The following is a 21,345-nucleotide window of genomic DNA, read 5'->3' on the forward strand; positions in this document are numbered from 1 at the left end:
GATATGCCCCCCCCCCCTACCCCTCAGTTTGATTAGATAATTATGTTGGCGTCTGAACTTTAACTTAGATGGATCATAGTATGAATGTCCGCTTAGCAATGTACTTGTCATCTATATTACCTAAATGATATATGCATTGCTCGTAAAGTAGAACTACGTGAGCCACAGCCATCAACAAGCAAACGGAAAAGGAGGGGCAAGCATCTGGAAGCAAGTTCCTTAGAGAAGTCAACGAAACAGGCAAGGACTGGAGCTGATTCTGAAGCTCTAGAATCACATGTGAAAGGTAAAATATTATCAAAGAAGTTTTATTGCTGGGTTTACATACGCGTCGACGTCAACAGAGGGTGGGTTAACACGTATGTGTTCGAGTCGCCTCTGGGGACACTCCTCTGGGCTACGAGTTTGGAGCGTTCTGTTGATACATAGGGAAGCAACGTGACTTTAATAATGTGACGCCAAGCTGCAACGGCGGACAGCTGAGAGCGTAGAAGGTATGATATTCTGAAAGCTTACTGAGTGTCCATGTATACAGAAAATACATTTGCTGTGACGACATAAATGTTGGTGACGATATGCGTCCCCTCAGTCTTATTGAATTTTTCCAGCCAATGTAATAAAATTCTATGACTACATTATTACGTCATACTACGTAATAATAGCGTAAACGTTCCTATAACCTTTACATAATATGTCTAAATCATTCTCCGAAAACTTAGTGGCCATATAAGAAGTCGTTTAAGAGAAACAGGAGTTAGCAGGGGCTGGCAAAAGTCACACCCCCGTACCAGATGGACCATAAAAGCCCGGTCTGAATAGGGTTAAGTAACTTCAAAACCCTGTTCAAAGTCGCTGTTGCTGGAGGGGGTCGGGTGGATGGTGGAGTCGCGTTCATTTTATTGTATTTCATTTATCAAATTGAATTATCGTATCACAAGAAATAAGATTAGAACAATTCATCCTGGTTGTATCTCGGTTTATGGAATAAATGCAAATACATTTCTTTATATCAGTACCTTGGTACAAATAGCACATACGCCCCTTGCAATCTAGAAACACCTTTAACAGTTATATATCATCTATCCTCAAGCCAAGATGCTGAAAGAACCTGTCCGTTACTTCTCCGGAATGACGGACAATGCTCGCCAGGAGCTGTACCTGGAGATATCCCGGAACATTACAGATGGAGAACTTACAGATCTCCGTAACTATGTCAGCGGTGCAATGGTTTTACCAGCGGGATTCGTCCAACACGCCAACGCGCACCAGATCTGTAACCAAATGGAGAAAGAACAGAAGTTAAAGCCGGGAGATCTCACCCTTCTGGCGGAACTGATGAGAAAAATCGGCAGACATGACTACTCTGAACAGGCAGAGAAGATTGCAGAGTATGAAAGAAAAGGTATGTTACAGTGTTAAACCTTCGCATGTAGGAGTGTTAGTATATTACATGTACTTAGTATGAATACGTTAACGCTGAAGGAAAAGCATTTGCAGTGTGTGCGTGGTCGGTTGGTCAAATTAGCAGCCAAAGATTCAAGTTTTCTGGAAGCTTACATGTATACAGAAAATACTTTTGCTGTGCTGAAAAAAATGTTGGTGACGATATACTCCCCACTCAGTCTGATGAAATAAATTTTTTGGCGTCTTAACGTGTTGACTATATGGACCATTGTTTGTATGAATGTCCGTACGGCAATGTACAATCTATTACGCGTGTGAGATTAGAAAATGTATAGGGAAAAATACAATGTATGTAGAAATAACTATATCTATCTTAAACTTAGCTAATATACATACATTGCTCCTCACCATGCAGAGCTACGTGACTCACAGCCATCAACGAGCAAACGGAAAAGGAGGGGCAAGCATCTGGAAGAAAGTTCCTTAGAGACGTCAACGAAACAGCCAAGGACTGAATCTGATTCTGAAGACGGAGAATCACATGTCGAAGGTAAAATATTATCAAGCAACTGTTATTGCTGGGTTTACATACGCGTCAACTCAGCGGAGTCTATGTCAACAGAGGAATCTCGGGTACTCAAGAACCCCACTTCCGGAATGAGTAACTTGAGTGACATCGAAACCATGTTTTACTTGCCGGAGGGGGATGGGGTGTATTATGGAGTCGCGTTTATTTCATTGTATTTTATTTACCAAATTAGATTATCGTACTTTATGAAGAAATAAGATTAAAACAATTCATCCTGGTTATATCTGGTTAACGATTTTATGGAACAAATGGATAATATATTTATTGATCAACAGCACCTTTTGCCCCTTTCAGTTGCAATCTAGAAACACCTTTAACAGTTATATATCATCTATCTTAATGTCAAAATGCTGAAAGTACCGGACAATCAATAGACTACTGTAAGGTCTTTGGAGAAGCACCGAAATATAATTGCAATTCATTATTATATTTGTGTTGTGATGAAATGTCACATTTAGTTGCTCCAGTGGAAGTGGAGGAATGTTTCGACAAAGTCATCGCCAAAATCAGCCACAAGTGGGACGACCTGGCCCGGGAGCTGGGGTTCAACAGGGGCCAAATAAAAGGGATTGAGACAATGGAGCTTGACCAGGATCGCAGGTGCAGGGAGATGCTGCACAGGTGGAGAAACAGGGATGGAAGAGGGGCTACTCTACAGGTTCTGAAGCAGGCACTCATCAGAATCGATGAAAGGTTGACTGCAGAGAGCTTAGAAGGTATGATTACAATCCAAAGTGAAATATCGATATCTCAAAGAGAATTACACTTGCAATTTATGCAACCATTATCCATGCTTTTCAAGAAAATTCGCACTTCGGCCCAGTCACTTCAGGAAACGCGCGTACGTGGAACCCCAGTAAGAAATCTAGGGTACTATTCTCCCGGACTCTACTTGTAAGTAACTTCGAATGTATGTTCATGCTCATTACGTTTTCTTGGGTGTAAATCAGGCGTCATATATGAAAATCAGTGAAAGGTACTTAGAGCAAATTTGAACTTATCTTTGTTAGTCTTCATGCCACATGGATGTTTTCGGTATTCTGTGGATATTGGTATTCGTTAAAAATCTTATAGTGCAAAGTTAAGTACTTGTAATGATTCAAAGCCAAGAAATGCTACGATAGTCACATCATCGACGTAGCTTGGTGTTTCAAGTCACTTCGCGGTCCTTTGTGTAAACAGAATGCTACTGAGTCGACTCTGGTGAAGTATACTCCAAGTCGATTCGTAAACGCTAGCGCCTTTGTATACTTAGCCAATGTCTCTGTTTCTAAATTTTCCTAATACTATGTAATTCTGGCTAAAATACTAAATATGTTTATGACATCCAGGTAAGCAATATTCAAATATCACTGGATTAAAAACGGATTTTAATCCAGTCGTAGAAATTGAATTGTATTTTAGTGAAATATGAAAAGATCTTTTAAGCATCATACTATGAAACACAGCCCATTATTTTTGCTTTCCAGACGACAGTAATGTCCCTATTGAGATCTACTTAAGAGGACCGAAGGCGGCAAAGGCGTATAAAGACGCTTGTCAGCAGGGAACAGTCCGTGTTTACAGCACGCGGGTTCCGGTGGTGGGTCAGTACAGGGCAGGGAAAACCTGTCTCGTCAACAGGCTGATGGGAGAACCCGTCAGGCTGGATGAACCAATCACGGATGGGATACAGATTACGTCTGATGTACAAACCAAGACATGGAAGAAGTCGAAAGGTAGAGATGTGTGTTTATGTATATTCTAATTGTCGTTAACATGTTTTATTAGACTTCAGACGTATTCAAACTTTTCTATAAAACATATTACATTTGTATTATTGCAGAAGAGCTCGACGAATTTGGTGCTACGATGGCAGAACTCTTGATGCAGACACAATCGGCTGAAGGTAATGCGTGATATTCAATCAAATATACATTGTTCGACATTTCTTTATAAACGATTGCCTTGACGCAGCCCAAGTTTCTTACTTTTGGAAGTGCGAAATAGGGCATTGGAGAAGGATTTCTTAGAACATGATGGCGCAGTGAATTTATCCAATAGTTAACCGAATAATGGTACATAATATACTTGGAGAGCATTTCTAGATGTCATTATTTTGTTTGCAACTTTTTCATTACCAGCAACTTAAAATTGCATGTAGACTTATCACCAAGTTTATGTTTTAATTGCATATTTGACTGCCTAGTTCACGCATTGATTTCACTCTACAGAGAAAGGAAAAGAGTCGTCTTCACCGACTGGGGATGTTGTAGAACCAGTACAGCTTGATCACACTATCTTGCAAGCTATTCATCATCATCATCTGTCGACTCCCGGGGAGGACGGGGTTAGTCCATGCACCACTGCAGCCCATGACAGTCGGTCTGCCATGACCGCTCCCTCGGCTAGCCCGGTATCCCCGGAGAGAACCTTCGGGTTCAGAAAAGGCAGATCAACAATATCGCCAGCTATTACTGGGGAGGTAAGTACGGAAGAACCCCAAACACCGAGCGCAGTCATCCCAGACAGCGTGGCAGAAAGAATAAGAAAGGCCGGTATCACAGAGGACGAACTCGGAACTGCTGATTATCCACGTCTATCTTTCTGGGATTTCGGCGGCCAGGCAACGTACTATGGAACCCACCAATGCTTCATCACCTACCGGGCTATCTACATCCTCGTGATGTCTCTGCTGCAGGAACTGTCGGATCCTGTTCCAGACCTGGACTACAAGGCTTCTGTGAACAACCTGAGAACGGGAGAAGGTATTCCACAAATGTTATTCCCCCATGGCCCAGTTACCTTTTTAACTTTTTGTATGATACCTTTAGGTATAATGGGAATTCCCCGTTTAGCCAATAAAATCAATTGTATTCCCCATATTGAATCTCTCCATTTTGATCACTCTATCTAGTCTTGATTCGGCTAACTAGCGGTTTAGCGGTGTGTTTACTGCAATTCGATGCATTGCCCTATTAATTGTATGTCAGATGGGACAGCTGGTACTGCTGGATGAACAATTGTTCGATAGTTGTCTCATATTTTTATTCCACAGCGTTTGAAGATTTCTATTCTCTCATTATTCCTCTTGTAGACTACCTGGACCACTGGCTAAACACTATCCGATCTCACACTCTGCCAAGACAACTAACAGAGATTGGACAACCTTCTGGCACAGAACAACCTCCATTAACAGAGCAACTTCAAAACAAAGGACAACCTTCAGACACAGGACAAGTAGCAGACACAGGGCCATCTCCTAACAGAGAACAGTCTTCAGTCACAAAACAACCCTCAGGCACTGGACAGCCTCCAGTCACAGAACAGCCTCCTGTCACAGGGCAACCTCCAGACACAGAACAGCCCACAGGCAAGGGACCAGCTCCGGACACAGGACCAGTTCCAGGCAGAGGGCAACCTCCAAACACAGGACCAGCTCTAGGCAGAGGGCAACCTCCGAAAACAGGGCAACCTCCAGACAGAAGGCCAGCTCCAGATACAGGACCAGATACGGACACGGAACAGCCTCTAGACAGAGGGCAACCTCCGGATACAGGACCAGCTCCAGACACAGGACAACCTCCTGCAATTATCGTCCTAACACGCAAAGACAAGGTCACGAAGGTGCAAAAATATTATCCTATTATTTTCTTTTTTTGTGGACCACGTATTTATAAAGAAGAAACGTTGTTCAATTCAGTCTCAGGAGGTCTTCTCTTTAAACATATCAAGATGACCTTAAAGTAAAGCTGACGAAACCTTTGTAGGAATGGATTTTTTTATCTCCTTATCGTTTGCCAATGTGTGAACGTTGTGTCAAATGTAATGGTCAGAAATGTTGTACAAATAGTTACATTTAGTTATAGGCTTTGATTTAATGGGTTTTAAAGGTTACGTGCTTAACTATGATCAACTATAAAACGTTGCTTTTCAGGAAGCCGTGGAGATGTACAAGAAGAAAATCTTCAATCATATCAGCGGAAAGGCTGCAGGAAATCTTGTTATGCCAGAGATATTCACAATTGATAACACTGCTAACGACAACACGGCTGACGAGCTTCGTAACTATCTCCGCCAAGTTGCAAATAGTCTACCATACATGGGCGAGGAAATCCCCATCTCATGGCTACACCTCAAATCCAAACTGAGGGAAAAGAGGAAGGAGGGCGACCCATTCTGCAAGTTAGAGGAAATAGTGGAACTAGCTCGAGATCCTGACATCAACATCACCGACAATAATGACCTCGCCATTGTACTAAACTTCCTCCACGACCGAGGTGACATCATCTTCTTTGACGAGCCAAGTCTCCGTGATGACGTCACCCTGCAGCCACAGGTGATGATTGACGCCTTTAAGACCATCATCACAGTACCAGAGTATCAGCAGGACAGAAAGAATGCGAAGGATCAAGAGATAGAGAAGATGTGGGAAAGACTGGAAGAAGAAGGCGTTCTCAGTGACAAGCTGCTGACGGAGATCTGGGAAAGGAAGGATCGACAGCTGGAGAAACCATTTCTGCTCAAACACAAAACCTTCCTGAAGGCACTTATGGAAAAGTACTATCTCATTTGCAACGCCACACATGCCGGTGACACGTCTGACGAGTCTCAGCAGGAAGAGAATTATTTCGTACCTGCGCTCCTCAAATGCGAAAGGGAAAACAGCGAACTGTATCCCAGCAACATGCATCTTTGTAAACAGGCGCTGTACATAGAGTTTAGTGAGAAATTTCTACCCAGTGGCATGTTCAACCGACTTCAAGCCTTGTGTGTTCGCCGGTTTGGACTTGAGAGTTCCCGCGTCTACGCCGATTGTGCTCGCTTTCCAACGGACGATGAGGGGCAAGCCTTCGTCATCACCAAAGTGAACCACTTCTTAAAGATAGAGCTTCTGTCATCTTGTAACGTCTTCACGGAAGGAATGCGCGTCAGAAAGTTCCTCAGTAGTGCCCTGTTTGAGATCAAAGAGAAGTGGATCCCCTGCATCCAGTACAAGCTGTGCTTCTCCAAAAAAGAAGAGAGAAGAGACGACCCTGTACTTCAAGCACTGCCGCTAGAAGTTGGGTCACTGCGACAGTTTTGGGGGTAAGAAAGAAGTATACTTTGTTTCAGTCATTATAAATTTCTCCATTTGAAATATGTCTTTTGTCTCAGTATGATCCAGTATTTAACATTGCACCCACCTGTATGCTATTGGTAATGCCTGTTCGAGACTGGTATGTATCAGAAGATGAAAAAGGCCACACAAACTTTGGTGTTCATCTTTTGTGCTGGGAAACCTTGTGCTTATTTGCATTTCTGCATAAATCTTCTGCCATTACCGCAGTGATGACTGTTAATACGTAACACAAAAATGTGATATTTGCGAAAATGACTCAATTTAATGTTCCCTTTTTTCCAGAATACCATACACATTTCGTAAAGTTTGGATGGATGCCGGTCCCAGGTCTAGTCGAACAGGTATACATTAAAAATATTATAAATATATAATTCTATTGATAAAACTTTGTTGTATTTTAGACCTCCACTAACCATCATTGTATTATTTCTTAAACCACATCACAAAAACGGAGTAAGCTACATATTATGTATGGTATATATAGTCATCTTGGCGATCTTGATGACAATCAACAGTCTTTGCTCCATCGATCGCTCTATATAACTCATGTGGGTTTGGGATCTATTGATAATAATGTTTGAATTTGAACTTTTTAGTTGTAAATAGCTTTGCAGAAAGCTCTCTTATTAAGAAACATCTCATCTGCAGAAAACGAGGGAGGAGACGGCCCAGTGATCGTAAGGCCTAGTGGAGACCTTCGTGCTATTGGCGGGATGCACACAATCGGACCCGCGTTGAACTGTGTAGACCTAGGTGGAGAACTGACGCAGGACCGATTTGACCACATCAGGAACAAGTTGACACCCATACAGCGGGTCCTGGAGATGATGAAGCTGGTAGAAGATAAGTATCTTCTTGGATCTGCGGTGGAAATTTGCTTCCCGGAGTTCGCTGATCTTTTCTGGAGGAAGAAACGAGGTACGTTGTCAGCGCTCTAGGTCTTTAGCAGTGAAGGGTAATCTGTTGTTACAAGCATTTGAAAGGAATACATTTACATACTATTATTACATAGAAGTATTTCATGTCCTCCAGGAAAGGGTATTCTCATTCTCCACACTGACGACTACACTGCAGAGTTCGTCTCGCCTCTCCAGACAACGCTTAATGAAGCAGGCTTGTCCTGCCACACTGAGACCATCACGGCTACTGACTCCATTACAGAGAAAACAGTCGAACTTCTGCTCAACCCAAGCAACAGGATGGTTCTCCTGGTCATCAGTCCCCAGGCTCTACATCACAACCACTGGTCAAACCTTGACTACGAGTTCCCAGTTCGGAACGATAAGCTACTGCTGCCCATCCTGCTGTACCCGCGGGGCTCCAGAGACAGGATGGTCCGTTTTCTCCAGCAGCGGGCTCCTGTGATGTGCAATCTGACATCAGTGGAGATAAGAGATGAAAGGAAGGATGGTGCCAGAAGAAAGACTGAAGGAAATCATGCAGAAGGTACTTACGTTGGGAAGGCAAATCCTCTTTTTTTCATTCTGACCAGTGGAATGCCTGCGTTGGTGGCAGCTTTTCTCATCTTCTTCTAAAGTCATTAAATCTTTTTAAAAATCTTTTTCAGGTCATGACTGACGAAGAAAGAGGTGAGTTCATAAAATCGCAACAAAATCATTTTCCTGCTCAGCAGTACAATCAGAAAGCAAAGTGCGAATTTTTTTTCAATTTTGTTAATTTTTAGGTGACCAGTAAACATAGAAGCATGGTGCATAACTTAACATTAACCATCGCGGTTTCTTCAGATTTCCATCAGATGTTGGAAAGCATTTTCAGTCGGCTGGACGACAGAGATATGCGGCTTCTTCTGCGCCTGTGGTCTGCACGTACCGGTAAACAGGAGAGTACAGAGATCGAGACGCCAGCTGACTTGATGAAGACCATGTTGAGGACTGGGTACATCACAACAGGTACGCGGAATTTCAAAATTTTACTTTCATTTGTACATTTTATGTATTAATGGAAGGAATGTGTAAAATGTTATATTTCTGACTTTTGTGCCATTGTAGTTTACATGTGCTGTGCTTCTAACTTCTGTTGACACTTCTCTTGTGTTTATTTGTTGTCGAATTATAGAAAAGATGTTACTCCTCTGCAAAATACTTTTTAAAAACATAAATGAAAAGAAAAAATGTATGACTTTTCCAGGTAATCTCGGAATGCTGGAGAAGGACATGATTGCGGCTGGGATCAGCCTTCCGATTATTATGCGAGACATTCCAGGTAGGCGTCAATCTTATAAAAAAAATTCTGCCCTTGAAGCCTGGGAGACAAATTGTTTTTAAATGAAAGTCAGGATGCCATTTTACCAAGCAAAAGTTTCCGCCGTATATCATATTGCGTATATTTCTGCCTCTTTCAAAGTCTTTGTCGTCTTTGGCACTGAACTTACTTATTAAGACGTGTAAACAGCAAATTTGTTACATTTGTCAAACTAAACTCAAACAGTCCGAGGTCTGGCTGTTCGATGAGTTCTAGAAAGATCTGAAACATCGATCTTGGACTTTTTGTCTTCAGCTCAACAAAGGTTTGTGCATATGGAAGCCAGTCAAGCATCTTAAACACATGACACACCACGTATTAAGTTTTATACATCTTTAATGTTATTCATTTCCAATGTCCCTTAGGTGTACCAGAGGAGATGAAGTACACAAGGACAATAGAGGCTGCAGTAGGACCCGCGGGTGGAGAGTTGGAGATTCCTGGTTTCGTCAAACTCATTGTGCCACAAGGAGTCCTTCAGCAAGACACCATGATAACCATCTCCACTGTGGATGTTGCTGCTATCCTCAGGGATCCTGAGAGTGTCAACTGGATCTCCGGCTACCCCTGGTCCCTGGGTGAGGACGACTGTCCACGTGAGCTACTGGATCAGGTGCTGTTCTCCCCAGCTGTTGATGTCAACCTACACGGTGCACAGCTGAATGGACCAGTGGAGGTGCAGACGTGGCGACCTCCAGGTTCTGAGGGGATGAAGTGTCTTCTGTTGAAGCACCATGATGCAGAAGGCTGGACAGATATCACAGCTTTAACCAGGCATCACATTGACTCGGACAGATTGTCAATGTTGTTGCAGACCTTCAGTCTGCAAACAATCTTATTTGCCCCGGTAAAAGCTGTTGCCAAAGTTACAAATGCAATGCTTGGTGTCTTTTCGTCTGAAACTGTTGAGGGCACGTTTACAGCGTACGTCAACCCTGGTGTAAACGAAATGGAATTCCACCTTGTCTGCAGAGACCAAAGCGTGGAAACAGATGAGTACCACCAAGGATTCAAGTGGTGTGGGTCCAACGAAGCAAGGTCTCCACTCTACAACGGTGATGTAATCAAGGTGAATGTGAGTCTCCATGAATGCGAGACGTCGGTGGAGGAGACCCTATGTGCTAAGCTGTGCAAACGACGCGGCCAGAAGATACAAATGCGCCTGAAGAGACCTGAAACTAGACACCCTACCATTGGCGAAGCGTGTGTCTTCAAATTTCAACATCCTCAGTGGCTGAATGTGTGTAATCTCACTTTCCGGGAGGTAAGAATTGAAGTTTAATGTTCATGTTTATCAAAAGTGTTTCTGATTCTACTGTAATCAAAAGCAGTGATCATCATCTTTCCGAATTGAAGTCTTGTGTATGCTTTGTTTCAGGAGGGGTTAGTCGACATCTCCACAAGTGAGTACGTCTTGCATTATGCCAGTAAGGTATTTGAAAATCCACTTCTAATATACGCAAGGCTTTTAGTTAGAAGTGTGTAAAGTAGGGGGCATCTGGTAACATTACATCAAAACTCTCGATAATGATAAATGTTGTACACATTTGTCTGTCTTCCCACACGGATTCTCATCCGACAAAAGGCCCCTCTCGGCAAAGATCCAATGTCGACCAATCACCTACTACTGTGCCGAGAAAGAAGAGAATACCAGGAACCCAGGAAACAGATGGCGGAGCAGGGCCTTGTGAGGACAGGAGAGGCGCAACAGAAACAGGTGGAATTAGCGTTTGTTCTGGAACACTGTCTGTACGATGTCTTGTAATCTATCGCGTATAGCTGAGATCCATCACATTTTTTTTACTCTGAAACGTCATATTTTTGCAGAACTGTGAAACGTTATTAGACCATATACTACTTAACTTAAAAGAACATACACTTGAAATATAAAAGAACCATATTCAATTGATAAAGTGTACTGCGTCATAAACCAATTAGCATCTGATATTCCCGCTCCAAATCCAAAATGCTAAAGAAGGCTTGGCCATCCATGTTGATTTTATTGTACGAATGACCTCCATTTTCGGCCGTGTCTAAAAAAAAGTCAAAGTAACGTATAGTGTCATTGACTGTCACTTTTATTTTCAAGATTCATTTTGTGATAACATTCATGTATGTTACAGCTGACGTGAAGATATACTTTGACAAAGTCATCGCCAGGGCTAGCAGCAACTGGGACAACTTGGCCCTGCAGCTGGGGTTCGACATGAACGAAATAAAAGGAATTGAGACATTGAAGCCAGACCAGGACCGCAGGTGCAGGGAAATGCTACACAGGTGGAGAAACAGGGAGGGAAGTGACGCTACTCTACAGGTTCTGAAGCAGGCACTCATCGACATTGGTGAAAAGAGGACTGCAGAGAGCTTAGAAGGTAAACTATATGATTACAAAAACCCTTTTTTAACAAAATTGTTATATGTGCCTTCAATACTTCACATGTGCACGATATTCTCAACAATTTCAGTAAGACATTTCCTCCCAAGTCCATCTCCTATATCCTGTCTTGCAGAACCGCCGGTGTAACCTCCTGCAAGTGGTGGAAGCGTGTCATGTCCATCGCAGTGCTGGCTATGAATTACAGAGCAGACTGTATCACAATAGTCAATGTGTGCCCTTTTCCCAAGACTGTATATACTGTAAATATCGCATTTCGAATATATTATGTCTTGCATTGTATCAAATGTTATTATAGCTCTTTTTTCATATTCTACCTGGATAAATAGATTGCCAATATTTGTATATTTGAGCGAATTGTATGTAAAGTAATATGATGATATTGAGAGTCACTTCAAATTCAAACGGAGGCAAGTTGATTGCCCCGGCAATTCGCAGCAATTTATTGATGATACATGGTGCACGTGATAATGGAGAAGAGTAATACTAGCCCGTAGTAAAATTTTAACAATAATAAGACATAGTATCATCAGGATATCTTCGATATACATTTTTCCTTGTACATACTTAAGTATGACTAAGTAAAATATTGTAGAATTCTTTTGCTATTTCATGCCTTTGATAGTGCTTTCCCTAATTTGTTTGTGGAGATTTTTTTGTAATTAATAGGTGTGTAGCGCAGACTCCCAAGCAAAATGGTTGCTAGTTGCAGCCAGTGTGATATTGAGTGTTACAGTCAATTTTAACTACGGTGCTGTCCGGAATGTGTTTTGACTTGTTGAAATCAATCTTAAGTTTTAACGTTAATTCTAGTGTAGTCTAGTAGCATGTATTTATTAAGAATGGAACAAAATAAACAATGCAAGAACAATATCAGATCCACACGGCGCAGAGGAAAACAGTCAAGCCGTATCGATTACTTTCTAGTTTACTCATCTCTCATAGCCGATGCATCCAATGTAAAAATAAAAAATCTGATAGATCACAAGTTTATTTTCATTTCTATTACAACGACAAATTATCAGCGAGGCAAAAACTACGGGAAATTCAACCAATTTTGTTTAAGAGACAACACCTTCATAACGTTGACTGAGGAATTTATCGAAGAATTTTTCCGCATTAACCTTGGAACTAGAGACCCTTTGATAATTTGGGATACATTCAAATGCTATTTTAGAGGACATTCAATTAAATATTCATCCCGAAAATACAACGAACAGGTAACGTCAATGACAAGCAAAGCATCGTGCAGACTACACAACTTGCGTCAACTGACGAAGCAAGGCACCAGTTTTACGGACCTAATACAAATCTATCTGACACTGGTACGACCAGTATTTCAATACGGCCACGTGGTACTGGTTGGTTGTAGTAAAGAACATGAACTGGCCTTTGACCGTGTACAACGCCGGGCTCTACGCATCATCTCCCTCGGAGGAAGACGCAGTGTACCCGACCTGCCCACACTGAAACTGAGACGGGAGGAGGCACATACGTATACAGCCGAAAGCCCGTACTGCAAGGCTTGGCAACTCATTCCTCCATTGTGCAATCCGGCTCTATAACAAGGCAATTGTCCAGTAATACCATGAACATTTTAGTCGCTATCCGCACAAACGTCTGTATGGTTTGTCTAACGTAATTTTAAGAATTATTGTACTGTGTGGCTTAAGAGTGCAAAAGAGTGTTTTTTTTTAATATGCCGTTATGTGTTGTCAAGTCTGGTATTAAGGACAAAATTCGGCTGTATCACCCGCGAAAACCATTGAACACAAAGAATACATTTGTAAAGAATTATGATTCGTATAGATGAACTTACAATAAAATTAGATATGTCCGATGTACCACCTGATGCACTGATGCTCAAAATATTACAGAACGAATTGGAAAATTTATACAAGGAAAAACGAGAAGCTTTACAACGCACAAGCAAATGATATGGAATTTTCAGAACAATATCAGAACTATCACATTATGTATGAAATTTAAGTAGACCCTCGTTGTAGTAAAGAGCTACAAGTTAAGTAGGAGTCATTGTGTTCCTGTAGGTCTACCATGTATTAAGGAGATGATATATACAAGTATGATTATGAGGTATGAATACAGGAGGCAGAGAGGGGACATGACATGATTCAGGTGTTTAAGATCATGAAAGGACTCGACAGAATTCCAGTCCGCAGCTTCTTTACTCCAGTGTAACAGTTAGTTACCAGAGGGCACAATTTTAAGCTACAGGTCCCACTGCCTAAGACTAGAGCGAGAAGTCAAGCTTTCAGTGTCAGAACTGTCTCTAACTGGAATACTTTACCAGAGTCAGTAGTTACAGCTGATAGTGCCAATTAGATTAAATCTATCTAGACAAATACTGGGGTTGTCGAAAGTATGTCACGTGAAGAGCGAAGATCAGGACACGACAGGCTGAAGCCTTCTCTCCTGGATACAGCATCAAGGTATCAAGGATTATTTACCGACATTCAAATTTCTTCCACAACGATATACATGTACGACAATCGGCACACCTAATACAGCGCAATTCTAATAGCTCATGGCAAGATCAATTCAAGAAAAAATAATGACCACAACTGCCGACAGAGTTAATATTTTTCAGCGACATGGCTGCAAATGAAAAGAAACGCCAAGATGGTTGAATGCATTGACGTATCTAAACGCACGCAGGGTAAGACACCAAGACCCCGACTGTTTCAGAGAAAAATAACTTCTGTTTTGTACTATATAACGCCAATCGTACACAATCTCCCAAACTCGTACAAACCTATCACCTTCCACAAAGATTGCTAAAGATCGTGTTTCCCAAGAACATCTACTGCCATAGACAACAACCACAATCCCAGATCCTGCAGCTGCGAAGTCCAGAGAAAATCTGAGAAAGAAGCAACAATTGTACAGCCACCATTCCCGGACGTTTTACACCAGCAAACGTGCGTTTCCAAGTATATTTCCAGATCTCACGAAAGAGAGCAAATCTACTACGCATCGTGATAGGAAAGACAAGGTGATTTCTTATGATTTGTGCATGGATACTCAAGACACAAACAACACGCCACAAGGCACAACCCAAAACTAAGAAGTAAGAAGCTGTGACCAGTGCAACACATGGTGGCACGGCACATGTGCCAAACTCTCACCATCAACCGTTGCATATTTTGTAAAAAGTGGAGAAGAATATTACTGTGCATATTGCACCATACAAAACATCAACAAGTCGACAAAGCACATAAGAAAGAAAGATCCCTCACATGAAGACGTAAACACTCCAAAACAGACAATCAGAAGCAGAGAAGGGCCAGCTACTGATACCAAGCACAAACCAAACAAAGAAGAAACAAACGAAGATAAGAAGGAAGAAATAATCATCATTGACAATATATCTAATCCATCTTCATACAAGAACAGTGCAAAAATATTGGCGGAAATCTCCAGACACAAACCTGGAATCACACACAGCATTGACTTAGCCTACTCACTGCCGAGAGGAGGCATCGCCATACACTGCAGAGAAAGCAAAGCAGCCTCGGAGATACTGAAACCCTGGCCGGAGGGCGCTTTTGGTAACGCACATGAACAACTAAAAGTACATAAGGTACACAACATATACGGAAGAAGAGCAGTACTCAAGAACGTTCCAACTAACACCAACGAAGCAGCAATCGAGCAGAACATTTACGAACAAACAAGAGTAAAAGTAAAGGCACACAGATTCCACTACCACGACACAGGAAAGCCCTTGAAAGTGGTACGAATAGAAGCTGAGGAGGGGCAGCTGTCTGAGCTATTCACACAGAACATCAGAATCGAAAACGCATTGGTGAAAGTCGAAGCATACAAAACAAAAAGGCATACACCCATTAGATGCTATCAGTGCCACAAACTAGGCCACATTGCTAAAGAGTGTAAGGAAAGCGCTACATGCGCAAAGTGTGGGGGGAAAAAAGACCACACAAAAAGCTGCAGACCTAACTGTGTCAACTGCAAAGGCAACCACCCAGCAAACGACAGCAGGTGCAAGGCATTCATCAGCCTACAACAAAAGTTGGTTGACAGAGACCGTAGACAACACCAATAAGAGACACCAGAAATCCAGCAGTTAGCACTCTCCACAGAAGAGACAAAACATACACCACGGTCCAAAACAACTACCAACCACAACCGAAGAAAGAAGAAGCATGCTTAAGTGCCTTATAACGCTCATAGTGTGCCTAGTAACACTCACCGAGCAAACAATACAGACTTCTACAACACGAGCCAAACTTGCCACAAGGATGAAGATAGCACAGGTCAACATTAGATCAATCAATACCTCCGCCACATTGGTAGAAAAGATGTGCGAGAAAAAGAACATAGATGTATTGTGCTTGTCGGAAGTGTGGCACAAAGTCAAACAACCAACATGTCTCAAAACATGGACATGGACTCATAAGAACAGAACAAACAAAAGAGGTGGTGGAACAGCCATTGTCACAAGGGAGAACATAAAAGTAATGGAAGAGCCCATCCAACAAACAACACACGCCGACATAGTAGCACTAAACATCTACACAAAAGCGCTTAACTTCGTGCTAGTGTCAGCGTACGTCCCACCAGAAGACAGATTAGCACTGCAGGAACTCTTGAGTATCGTCAACGAGCTCAACCAAAAGAAGAAGCACCTAGTCCTCTGCGGTGACCTCAACACAAAACATATAGCTTGGGGAAATAAAAAGAACAACAAACTAGGACAAATGCTGTATGAAGCTATGGAAACTGGTGACTTCCAAATCATGAATAACAACACACCAACCCGAGATGACAGTATTATAGACTTGACAATTGTAAACAAAAACACTACGAAGCATATGCAGAGCTGGAGAGTTGAACCAGAGGTGCAGTTACGAACAGACCACAATCTCATCACAATGAGCATAGGTTCTAAAGAAGAAACACAAAAACAACAGAAGTGGAACCTGAGAAACGTAGACTGGAAAGAATGGCAGGACAAAACCGACACGGTCTTCCAACAGTGGGTAGAGGAAACAGATTGGGCAACAGAGAAAGCAAACAGCAGAAGTGAAGAAGACTACGACAGCTTCAAGGAAAACTTGCTGACATGTGCGGAAGAAGTGATAACGAAGAAAACTATAACACAACATAGCAAGGGCTACTGGAACAAAGCCTTGGATGTACAAATGCAAATCACAAAGACTGCACTAAGGAAGTTCAAGCGAAGAAGAGACAAAACCAATCTGACGAAATACCTACATGAGAAAGAGATCTTAACAAACATGGAAGAAGAAGCACGAAACACATACTGGAACGAACAGCTTAAAGATATGGACCCCAGAAAACCACAGAAATTCTGGAAAGCTATCAAAAACCAGCTAGGCAGAAGTTCCAGACCCACCATCCAACCTATAAGACAAAAAGATGGCACAATAGCCACAACTGATCAACAAATAGCACATGCAGTCACAACAGAGTATGCTCCAGGGGGTGTGGAAATCACAGGAGAACTTGCAACCTGGAAACAAAACATCACCCAAGCGGTGGAGATCTCCATAAAACATGAGAAACAAAGACTACAAGATGATCACACATATGAAGAAGACACACATGAAGACACCCTCAACCTAGACCTTACCCTAGAAGAGGTGAAAGCCGCCATCAGAAAAATGGACGCAAGCAGCTCTCCTAGCCCCACAGAAGGAATACTACCAGTTATGATCAAGTATGGGGGAGATGGCCTGACCATAGCCCTACAACACATGCTGAACCTAGTATGGGAAACTGGACAGATCCCTAAGGCAATGAAACAAGACAATAAAATACTCATTAAGAAACCTGGAAAAGATGACTACAACAAAGTAAGAAGCTACAGACCTATAACACTCTCGAGTGTGGTTGGAAAGCTAATGGAAAGAATAGTTGACAACAGACTAACGTGGTGGGCAGAAGCCAACCACATATTATCACCATACCAAGAGGCATACAGAAAACATCGTACAGCTACGCACGGAGTGCTAAGGCTAGTGCAACACATCGAAGAAGCTTGGAAGAATAATGAAACCACGGTTGCGGTGTTTGCCGACTATGAAGGATGTTTCGATCGCATATGGCAAGAAGGACTATTGTACAAACTAATAACAAAAGGGGTCAAGGGTAGGACACTCTGCTACCTAGAGAGCTTCCTGAGAGGTCGAGAAACCAGATTTAAAGTCAACACCATCACAACAGAACCGGAGATCAGTAAAGTAGGCATCCCACAGGGAGCTGTACTTTCTACCACCCTCTGTAATATCTACACAGCGGATGCCTACCATCAAACTGGACTAGACAACTTCCAATATGCTGATGATGGTGCAGCCTGGTGTAGTGGCGCAGACGTAAAAGAGGTATCAAAACAAGTAGAGACAAGTATCGATCACGTAATATCGACTTGGTGCCCTTTGTGGAACATGCGTATCGAAGAAAGCAAAACCAAAGCCATGGTTTTCTCTCCACCTCACATAGACCAGCCAACTGCTGACAGCCTTGAAGTAAACAACAAGAACATCGACATCATCCCAGAAGTCAAACTGGTAGGGATTACACTAGACGAGAAGCTGAACTTCCAAAGTCACATCTGCAACACCCAGACTAAAGCATACAAAGCCTTAAAAGCAATTAGCAAAGTAACCAATGCTAAGAAAAATCCCAACCAGGAGGCTCACCTCCAGCTGTACAGAGCAATGATCAGACCTATTCTCGAATACGGAACAGAATGTACACTCAGAGCAGGACAGAAGCACGACGCTGCGTACGCCCCCATACAGAGAAAAGCTCTCTTGGCTGCAACCGGTTGCAAGATCAGAACGAGTACAGACGCACTGGAAGTGCTGACGGGCATTATGCCTATTGACATACATCTAACATGCCGGCAAGCACAAGCCTACTTGAGAATGGCAACAAAACACACGGGGAACCCCATATATGATAAAATAGCACAAGAAAGATCCGAAGAGAAGATCGGCACAACCCTACATCTTCTCGAAACCAGGTTTAAAGAAATGAAGGGGGAGATAGAGGTCAGCACAGTAGACAAGGAATGCTACTACGACTCCAGGCTACCCCCTTTCTCAGTGGGCAGAATAACAGGATCTTTCCTTCCCACCACAACAAACCCTGCCAACAAGGAGGAAGCCAAAGAGAAAGTAAAGCAAATACTACACGAGATGAAGAAAACACCAACCACGGTAGTTTTCACAGATGGTTCATCCTTAGGAAACCCCGGTCCAACAGGGTGTGCTGCGGTCATCTACGAGCAGTGGGGAGTAACTGAACCTTACACAGTTAGAAAACCAGTAGCTGCAAAGTCCAACAACTACGAAGGAGAGTTGCAGGGGATCTACCTAGCACTGAACACCCTACACAGAAGTCAAAGCAAAAGCAGAAGAATCCTCATACTCTGTGATTGTAAAGCGGCCCTTGAGAACGTCAGCTCGTTACAACAGGCAGAAGCTTACAACGATCTAGTGAATGCAGCAAGACAGAGGCTCTTTGAAATCCAACAGAAAGGACACAACATACAAATTGAATGGTGCCCAGGCCACATGGGGGTTGAAGGAAACGAGCTAGCAGACATGCAAGCTAAGCTAGCTGCAGAAGAAGCTAAACACACAGAGAACAACACGACATGGACTAAGCAACAAGCAATGAAGCACATAGAAGAAGAAGAAGCTAAACACACAGAGAACAACACGACATGGACTAAGCAACAAGCAATGAAGCACATAGAAGAACAAGCAGTAAAAAGATGGCAAAGAAGAAGAGAAAACCAAACAACTAGCAGCCACATGCAGAAAGCCAACACGAGTTTGAAGAAGAAATGCAGCACATGGGGGTCAAGAACGACTCAGATCTCTATAAACCAACTCGTGAGTGGACACACGGAGCTAAACGCCTACAAAAACTGGATTGACCCCACGGAGACACCAAACTGTAGCACATGCGGTACAAGGGAAAATATAGACCATTACATGTATGAATGCCCAAAATATGAGAACACCAGACAACATCTAATGAAAGAAATTGACAACATATATGAAGACTACGGAATCCCTCAACAAGAAAGAACGATGGATGTTGTATCCCTAGCAGGAATGCGAAGCGACCTGACGAACGAAGCAAACAAAAGGATGTATTTGGCGTTCACCAAATACATTGAAGACACGAGAAGGTTCGCCGAGCAGGTCTAGAACACCCCAAACACGCATATGCAAAGCACCAGTGTACAAGCACCAGCGAGGTCAACAAATCCAAGAGCACCCAGCAGAGAAAGCACCAAGAGACCATGTCTAGCGGAGAAGTAGACGTTAAACAAGGACATCAACAACAACAACAAGAAGTAGTACCGGTCAGACAACAGCGCATCGTTGCTCAACACCTGTATACATAATGCAGCACATTATCCCCAGACATAAACTGATTATGGCTTAGGTATGCGGTGGAGAACCTGTTTGGGTGTTCAGATAACCCTTAAGACTAAATTAAGGAAGTCAGGAACGATTCAAAGTGAAGGTACTGAGGTTGGCAACGCTATTTACTTAACTAAACTGTCACCTCCTTTTGGACAACGTGAAAATAAGTTATTTTCCCTTATTCTTGAGAATTAAAATGGCTTATCAAACTCCTTTAGAAAACCGCATGCAGACTCCTACAATGTGCACCTGGGCATTGGCGCCAGCCTACCGTATCATTGACCTCGCGAGACAATATTCATGTGCCGACAAAAAATAGCACCCAACTACCAACAGTACACACGACTTGCAGATATTAAATACAAACCAAGCATCTTCCTATTTGTCTTTATTTTTTTTCCTGTCACACAATCCTACATCGGACATTTGTGAATCATTTTGCACCATGAGTTTTATTTTCCCGCGCGCCATCGATGCGGATGGATATAAAGCGTTCCATACAAACATTCACTAATGAGCACCTGGGCACCGTCGCCAGCTTACCGTATCACTATTCCTGGCGAGACAATAGTCATGTGACGACAGAAAATAGTACCCCACTAATGACAGTTTAAAGGACTTAAAGGCGATATGCCAACTACGTGTATCTTCCTGCTTTTGTTCATTTCTTCTACTTCTTTTTTTTGCTGTCGTGCATAACCAAAATTGGGCATATGAAGGACTATCTATCTTTTTTAACAAAACTTCGACTCTTATTTTCCCGCCAGTCTTTGTGGCGGATGGATATGTTGTGTTGCAAAGACGCTTCGGTCTTCAGTGGAAGTCGTTCTTTTTGACTGGGCACGTCGTGGCGAGCGGTTGTGTATCAACTTTCTCGGCTGTTGTCGTCGTTGTCTTGTGTTTGGGGTCGGATTTTTTGGCAGGTTTATGTTCTGTGGTGCATTGAATTCGTTAGTACGAATGTCTGTTTGAATTGACGTATTATGGTTCAACCGTTTACTGTGGTTAATTTTGGTAAGGGCCGAGCTTGCTTGTGAACTTTAAAAGTTTCGCAATGTCCCCCACCCCACTTTCTTCGCCATTACTCGTGTGACACTGTCCATGAAAAGCTAGCTTCAATCTGATCGAGTGTCTCTTGCGAGCA

At 42.6% G+C, this 21,345-nt stretch overlaps 4 protein-coding genes across 4 annotated transcripts in view; 2 read left to right on the plus strand and 2 right to left on the minus strand.

Annotated features, from left to right (window-relative positions):
* The window catches only part of LOC118407879, a 313,255-nt gene that overhangs the window by 170,829 nt on the left and 121,081 nt on the right, over positions 1–21,345 (minus strand). The gene's annotated exons all lie outside the window — the stretch shown is intronic.
* The window catches only part of LOC118407874, a 341,762-nt gene that overhangs the window by 168,818 nt on the left and 151,599 nt on the right, over positions 1–21,345 (minus strand). The gene's annotated exons all lie outside the window — the stretch shown is intronic.
* On the plus strand, positions 7,763–13,963 carry LOC118407880. The gene is made up of 10 exons (XM_035808454.1): positions 7,763–8,012; positions 8,127–8,540; positions 8,662–8,683; positions 8,840–9,004; positions 9,243–9,317; positions 9,722–10,620; positions 10,735–10,759; positions 10,942–11,073; positions 11,480–11,728; positions 11,867–13,963. Exons 2-10 carry the CDS (start codon positions 8,490–8,492, stop codon positions 11,878–11,880), a joined length of 1,632 nt encoding a protein of 543 aa, XP_035664347.1. The 5' UTR covers positions 7,763–8,012; positions 8,127–8,489; the 3' UTR covers positions 11,881–13,963.
* On the plus strand, positions 18,626–20,056 carry LOC118407881. Its single transcript, XM_035808455.1, has 2 exons — positions 18,626–19,417; positions 19,487–20,056. Exons 1-2 carry the CDS (start codon positions 18,633–18,635, stop codon positions 19,977–19,979), a joined length of 1,278 nt encoding a protein of 425 aa, XP_035664348.1. The 5' UTR covers positions 18,626–18,632; the 3' UTR covers positions 19,980–20,056.

This window comes from Branchiostoma floridae, unplaced genomic scaffold (assembly GCF_000003815.2).
Source record: "Branchiostoma floridae strain S238N-H82 unplaced genomic scaffold, Bfl_VNyyK Sc7u5tJ_1495, whole genome shotgun sequence".
Lineage (NCBI taxonomy): Eukaryota > Metazoa > Chordata > Leptocardii > Amphioxiformes > Branchiostomatidae > Branchiostoma > Branchiostoma floridae.

Bases quoted from the DNA above. Each gene is read 5' to 3' on its own strand.
- LOC118407880 (XM_035808454.1), top strand. From the start codon at position 8,490: ATGAAAGGAAGGATGGTGCCAGAAGAAAGACTGAAGGAAATCATGCAG. The intron at 9,318-9,721 runs GTAGGCGTCAAT...AATGTCCCTTAG, and splicing joins TATTATGCGAGACATTCCAG to GTGTACCAGAGGAGATGAAG. The intron at 10,760-10,941 runs GTGAGTACGTCT...ATCCGACAAAAG, and splicing joins GTTAGTCGACATCTCCACAA to GCCCCTCTCGGCAAAGATCC.
- LOC118407881 (XM_035808455.1), top strand. From the start codon at position 18,633: ATGCCTATTGACATACATCTAACATGCCGGCAAGCACAAGCCTACTTG. The intron at 19,418-19,486 runs ATGGACTAAGCA...GAACAACACGAC, and splicing joins CACACAGAGAACAACACGAC to ATGGACTAAGCAACAAGCAA.